The 7,601-nt window shown below is 35.4% G+C and overlaps 1 protein-coding gene across 4 annotated transcripts in view; it reads left to right on the top strand.

Annotated features, from left to right (window-relative positions):
* LOC117421298 (ras-related protein Rab-27B) overlaps positions 1–7,151 on the top strand; it is a 76,702-nt gene extending 69,551 nt beyond the window's left edge. For all 4 annotated transcript variants that reach the window (XM_034035507.3, XM_059024411.1, XM_034035510.3 and 1 more), the window contains one exon: positions 1,799–7,151. In XM_034035507.3, coding sequence (XP_033891398.3) covers positions 1,799–1,985 — 187 coding nt within the window. In that variant the 3' untranslated portion in view covers positions 1,986–7,151. The remainder of the gene's footprint in view (positions 1–1,798) is intronic.
* The last annotated feature ends 450 nt before the right edge of the window (positions 7,152–7,601 follow it).

Consider the following 7,601-nt stretch of genomic DNA (forward strand, 5'->3'; position numbering starts at 1 on the left):
AGGCGTTGGAAAGCCATATTCTCTGTAGAAAACATGTAGACAGAATAACTACAGCCTGTCATCTGCATTTTCTTTGTGACATGATGTGGATGGAGACAAACATGATGATCCAGCGAATTATAAAATACACCCCATGTTTAAACAAGCATCTTTTGAAAAACAAGACATTGCCAGACATTTGATTCCCATAGAAGACCTAGTGAAAATTCAAGAGGTCATTTTAAACTTCATTAACACAACTTTAAGATTTTTTTTTAAGTTGTACACAGACCCTTTTTAAGTTTAAAAAAATAAAAAAATTAAAAAATTAAACTTACATGACATAAGCAATTACTGTTTGTTTTTATTAGTACTATATTTTCTTACTTTGTTCCCCATGGTAACATAAAATGAAGCAGAAAATGTCAACTTTGTGCTTGAAATAAACATTTACAATATTAAATGCTTAGTATTGCAAATAGGCCCAAACGAGTGGATGATTAGCTCGAGTTCAAGAGCTCTTGCCTTGTGTGTGCCCTGTAATAAAGCCCCAGGCCAAGGTAGGTTTGCAACTTTCAATTCATGACCCAGACACAGAAACTGCAATTTTTTAGTGCTTTCCTGCGCACTTTTATTATTACTGGCTGAGGTTTAATTTGATAGGAAATTACCCAGTTATGACTCAGCCACATTCCAGGCAAGGACTGGAATGTGGCAGTGTGGCATAGTGGTTAGGGCTCTGGGCTCTTGACTGGAGGGTCGTGGGTTCAATCCCAGATAGGGGACACTGCTGCTGTACCCTTGAGCAAGGTACTTTACCTAGATTGCTCCAGTAAAAACCCAACTGTATAAATGGGTAACTGTATGTAAAAAATAATGTGATATCTTGTAACAATTGTAAGTCGTCCTGGATAAGGGCGTCTGCTAAGAAATAAATAATAATAATAAGGACTCATTAAGGCAGGATCCCTTTTTCCCTGTCAACCAACACTCACACCTGTGCACACACCCACACCCACACACACTTTTCTCTCCATTCCCCCACCTTGCCACAGCCTGCACTGAAAGTATTTTGTGTGGCTTCTATTTTAGATCTAATGTTTAGTATTATTATTATTATTATTATTATTATTATTATTATTATTATTATTATTATTATTATTAAAGCTAAAAAACTGGAAAGGAAGGTGCCACAAATATAGAAATTAACAAGAACAATTGAACGTGTTCTTTTTTTTACCTTAACAATTAAAAGGGAGTGACTTTCTGATGTAAAAAGTTGCATTTGAAATCCAAAGGAACAAGAACATTAAAATAAGACATGCTGTACAACATGTATTTCAGCCCTTGTGCACAGGTAAGAAAAAATAGATTCCACTTGAAACTAAATATATATTTTACCTCAACTTTATTTGACTGGACACTTGCACCAAGTTTCACAGACCCTATTTTACCGTCCTGAAAAAAAAATTAAAAATCACCTAATTTAGCTTGGCAGGTGCTGTTTTGTTCAGGCATCTCTGGTGTAATCTGAATCTTAGCTTCATTCAATTTGGGTTCCTGAGCAAAACATCCAACATGGCAGTGGATCCCAGATTCCTGTCACTTTAAAGCTTTTTTTTTTTTTTTTTTTTTTTAAACCTCTCCTCACTTTATTCTCTGTAGAATATCATTTATTTTCTCCTGCAAATGATAGTAAATGTTGAGAAATATATTTAGCAATACCATCTTAAATGATATTTGACAACAGTCATTCTCCTATTAACAGAGCTGCATTTCCAAATGACGTGCTCTCTCTCTTTTTTTTTCTCAATGACAGGATACCATATTTTGAGACAAGTGCGGCTACAGGATCAGACGTTGATAAAGCAGTAGTCACGCTCTTAGATTTAATAATGAAGCGCATGGAACAGTGTGTGCAGAAGACAGCACCCGAGTCTGCCAACGGAGGGGACTCAGGAAAGCTAGAGGCTGTGCAACCCCAGGAGAAGAAGTGTGCCTGTTAGACTGCAAGTTAAACGATCCCCCTTTTAAAGAAAATCCTAACAATGGACAAAAAAAGAAAAGTTATGTTATTTAAGCAGGGAACATGTTGGTTGGAAGCTGTAAGACAGACTTGTCAGGCCGCATTTGGCTGTAACCTAAGATTTGCTTGAGCATCCGATTTTCAATACTGTATTATTATATAAAGAAGATATTGAACATAACACTGTCCTGGCAGTGAGAACCCTTCTTGTGGATATTATTAGTGGCAAGTTTGGCCAGTCTATGACATGGTATCCAGATATCAAAGATTCATAATCCAAAGTCTCACAGTCTGAAGGGTTCGGTCATGCTTGCTTTTCTTTTTCATTCAAAGATGTTTGATTGAACCTATTAAATCTCCATCCAGGACCAGAATTGTACTAATATAGTCTTAACTAGATTGCGATGTGGTAATTGGGCAAAGGTTACGTATTGTATGTGTGGCAGTCATAGTTGAATTGTATAGTTGACTGGCATGGGTGCATTCACGATAACAACGTCTCTATTAAAAAATGGAAAATTAAAAAAAGAAAGACTATTTTAAAGAGCGCAGTGGTCTGCTTCCTCTCCTGGTTTAAATCCTGATCAGGCTGACCAACATCTGCTTTCAAGGCGATTCCAACTTATTTCTGGCAGGACAGTGTACTGTATACTGTATTATAAACACAAGTGTAAGATGCTTCAGTAAATCTGCTCTTTATATACTGTACAGTTATGAAGGTAAAATCTCTAGTATTAAATAGTACAAAATGGAGACTTTTATTCATTCATATTTAAGATTGTTTTAATTAAATGCTGCATTCATATTAATTAATCATCACCTGGATAGCTACTGCTATATTTGTGCCAAACCTGTTTTTCCCTTTTTAGTACTCACATGTGCCTGGTGCGTTTTTGACAAGTCTGCCTAGACGATGATAGGACAAAGGTGGTGGTTTGAGAATTTTCTTTTACCCTAAAGTGTAAATTACTCTCATTTGTTCAAAAATAATTTAAAAAAAAAACATGTTAAAGGTACTAAAAATGAACACATGCCAGGTTATAATTAAAGGTTTTTCAAAGTGGTTAACAAACTATTTCAATAAACCATACCTATTGTGCACTTCTGTTTGTTATATACTGTAAGTATCAAATATCACAAATTTTAAATCGTGCCATCTGGTTCTACACTGTGATAAAGTGCAAGCCTTGCGTTCAGGTTATCTTGCACTTCCTTTGGTCAGTTCACTTGGAGAGTGAAATTACCCCACCCCTAGAACACCTTATTTCCTGTCACTAACCAACTAATAGCAAAATGAGCTAGAAAATGAAATGGTAACATACTTCCTGAAAGAAAAGACAAGCAAACATTCTTTAACCTAGTGTAGCACCAGGCCTTTATAGCAAGAGTAAGTGCACGACAGGTAAGCTTTACAGTGTGAAATTGTTTTGTTAGACACAACCATCAAGTTCGTACGGTTGTTTATTTTTCATTTTATAAGTCGAAAGGGTGTTCATCTTAAACAATGTAAGTACTTTGCTCTTGAAGTAAAAAGCTTTGACATTTTTCACTACACGTCAATTATAATGAAGAGGAGTGCTTAATAGATACAGCTAAATCCAACGCTGCTTCCCATCATGGTTGCAATTCATTTATTTGTTTATAATTTAACCTTTTTTGAGACACTTGCCAAACTTTTCATACCTTGTTTTACTGCTTTATTTGGGGATTTCTTGTTATCCTATTATGTGGTAATGATAAAGAAATGTGAATGGCAAGCTATTCACCTTCGCTTGTACATAATAGTTACACTGTAATGTTGATCATGAACATTTTCCGACTGGAACATGACACAGGTTCACTGTTAACGGTATTTCTTTCCTTAAAACGTACCAATCTGGGTTTATAAATCATTACCAAGTCAGACTTTAGTTTAGGTAAACAATTGTTTTGACAAAGTGGAAGACATTAAAAAAATCAAATGCATAACATTGAAAGAGACTCTTATTAAAATGTATTTATTTTAAGATGCCTGACTAAGTTAAGGGGAAACAAATGTTGCAACAACTGTCGCCTTCAGTGTTTTGTCGACACACTTGTGTACAATGAAACTACCCTGTGTTGAGCAGGTAGATATAGTTCTCTTATGTTCACCCAACAACTGAACCACACACTTCTACATTTATATCAAGATAAGCAGAATATCAACCTAGAAGAAACTTGTGTGACTCGTGAAAAATGTGTACAATCCCTTTGTTTTTATGTCAGCTTTTGGATTTGATAGCCGTTCTCAAAAGTTTACATTGTCTGGAGGGTTATCTTTTCTCTGTAGTGGTGCTCGTGATGCTGTGTGACCAATAATATCTTGTGAAACCTTATTTGTAAAAGTTGTGAATTACTGAATATTTTTAATGCATCGAAATATGAAGTGAAGCAAAAAATTATATATATGTAACAATATTGCAGATTTGAATCATTTAATTGTTTAAAAAAAACAGTTTTGCAGAATTTGGAATGTTCTTCTATGTATTTGAAAACAATCAATGTGCTTATGCTTTTAAATATCAATATGCCTGAAATGACCTGAAGCATACACAGAGTTGTACCGAGCATATTTGAATGCACCCTTAGCATGGACCACATACTGTATGTGAGTGGCTTGGTAAGTGTGCTATCTGTTTACCAATATATCTCAGCACATCTTTAGTGTAGTCCTGCTGTCTTCTGCTGTTTCATTGCCTAAAGTGACCACATGAGACATGGAACTTATTTAGCTAATGATGGGTATTGATCATTTTTCTCAATTCATTTTGAACTATATATTTTTTTTAACTTGTGTGTTTTCAGTTATAATTACTGCAGGGTTAAAAAAAAAAGAAGAAAACTTTCAATAAAAAAATGCATTATGTAACTGTGCATAAGAGGTATTGGCAAACCTTTTGAAAAATGTGCTAGTGCATTAATAAAAGTATTTAAAAAATGTGAGCTTAGCAAATTGCTATCAGTTTGATAATTAATAACTGCAGGGTTTTTTTTTTAGCAAGCGTCAATACAATATAGCTAACACTTTTTGTTTTTTAAAGATCTTCCTTTTGAAAAAGTAAAAAAAAAAAGACAACATTTTCCAAAATGGGGGAATCTTACTATAAATGAGTAAGACTGTTCATATATCAGCAGCACTGAAGTATAAAGTTGAACCATTATGGAGTCAAAGTAAGTACATTTATACCCATATTGGCAATAAACTATATTAAACCATACTGCCATTTGCCTAGTATTAGAACATACCTAATCCCAGAATTTACTGTAATATTATAAGGGGGTGGGGGTAAAGCTGTTGGAGGGTTTGTAGTCTTCTTTCCCACACTGGGGCCTATTTTTAAAACCTTTTTTCCATTACTAGTTGGCTGTTCTAGGAAAGGGCGTGTAAAACACAGGCAGAGCCTCAGTAGGTTAGCCAGTCGTATGAGAAACATCATCTGACTCCAGGGCATTGATAAAGACTGCTGCCTCTTTGAGACGGTACAGATCTGTTTGAATCGGTAGCTTGCTAAAATGCTGTCCAACCAAGAGTCATCTATTTTTGCAGCTTTACTTTGAAGTGTTTTCAAACCTTGATGCTGTGGTGTGACTCAGAGCATATGGCATTTATTCTTCTTTCAGTCACTGTGATTTCTAACGTTTCTACAAGAATAACAGTCACAGTGTGTGCCATATAGAGAGCACGAGAGAGAGAGAGAAATAAGCAGTCTGATCTCTAATCTGTTGCTATTATCCTTGTCGTCAACAATGACGGAAAGAAATAGATTATCAGTCACTTTAGGATGAATGGAGTATGGACCTTTCTTGTACCCTTTAAGAATGTATACTATCAGAAGCCTTTTCCTTTTAAGATTTAAAGGATAATGTCTACTTACTTTTATAGATTACCTACCTAGTATGAAACAAAACAAAGAGTGTAGCATTAAATCCTACAGGGAAGCTGTTCATGCTGTATTAACTCAAATGTATGAGGGGGAGGTCATAATGGGTGCTTGAAAAGCAAAACCAGGTTTCAAAATTACCTTTAATATTATATTGCTTGATAATGAAATGGTTAATTTATCCCCTCTGATTTTGTCTGACGGAAGGGTTATAGCAATGCGGTCTCTAGATTTGCCCCACAGTTGTATTTATTCATTTGAAGCCCTCCAGATAAGAATGGTAACTCATACGTTTTTTGATACAACATGAAAATAGCTTACTAACCACAGCTTCCCATAACTAACACATTTTTCGGTAGATCAGTTTTTAGTTATTACTGTATTTTCAATCCTCTGTCTCCTTAATACTGTTACTGTACAGTATGTGTACTCACTGTGCCTCCTATAGAACCTAGGCATTACATCTACAGGAAAAATGAGCTCCACCCACCTGTGTGCAAAAAAAGTTTACATTAAGAACTGTTTTTTAAAGTATTGATTATCACGCCTTTAGTTGTCTGAAGACCTGCTAGTAGGGCTGCCACAGATAAAATACAATAGCATCTCTGGCTTGTCACAAAATGGGAGTTAAACTTTGCACTGGATATGAGTGGAATATGGAAGGACCAGGACAGACTGCCGGATTGGTCTTACTTCTACTTACTCCTATATCCTGTACGCACTTCCAGTGTTTGGCAAAATGCATTACATTACAGAACACTGTATGGGGGGGAAAACAGTGTACTGAAGCAACAGATACGGAATGGAAATTGCCTTATTACTTATTTACTTATTTCAAGGCTATTCAAGCTCATCTGTTCATATAGTGATAAATCCTTTCAAAAAGATGATGCCACTGCAATGAATTGCAAAAAAAAAAAACCCAAAAAACATTCCCTTCTCTAAACGGCTGGCTTTGTTACAAACATGTTTTTTCATTTGATCTTTATCAAATTCATTGTGATTACTAGTTGTATCAATGTGCCTTTTTTTGGTTGATGGTATGTTATTTTATCTATTTGTTTTTTCATTATTAGTGTGGTGCCTGGTTATAAATGCTGTGCCATTACTTATACCAAAGTATGTGTGATGAATGCAAAAGGATGGTGTAAGTACTGTATATAGTAATGTGGTGTCTGGTTTTGTAAAACATTGTTTTGTGTCTACAGTATGTAGTCTTTCCAATAAAATGCATTTTCATTATAGTAGTTGTATTTGGATATATATGGAATTGTGGAGTTGAACCGAAATTGGCAGCTTATCTTTATGCCGGTAGTATGAATAAAAAGTAATTATCAGGATTAATAAATACAAAACAACTGGGGAAGGACATGTGTTGACCTCTCGGTATCCCTGAAACAATAACACTATGTAACACAATTTTTGTTCCTGGGTAGTAAGTGTTATTTCCTAATTGCTTATGCCTCAAAAGTATAGAAAATGGCTATTATTCCCCACAAACTTTGCTTTTGTGACCAGGACAGTGATATTTTGAAATTTACCTATTTCCAATGAGAAAACGGGCGAATTTGTGTCTTTTCGTTCACATACCCGTCTCTTCCCCTGGCTCACTCGGTGCACCTCAAAGAGGATTACAACAGCATCAAGACCTTGCTGGACACCTTGAAGTATGATGAGTAAGGCTGGGACCCCCG

The sequence above is a fragment of the Acipenser ruthenus genome, chromosome 1, assembly GCF_902713425.1.
Source record: "Acipenser ruthenus chromosome 1, fAciRut3.2 maternal haplotype, whole genome shotgun sequence".
Lineage (NCBI taxonomy): Eukaryota > Metazoa > Chordata > Actinopteri > Acipenseriformes > Acipenseridae > Acipenser > Acipenser ruthenus.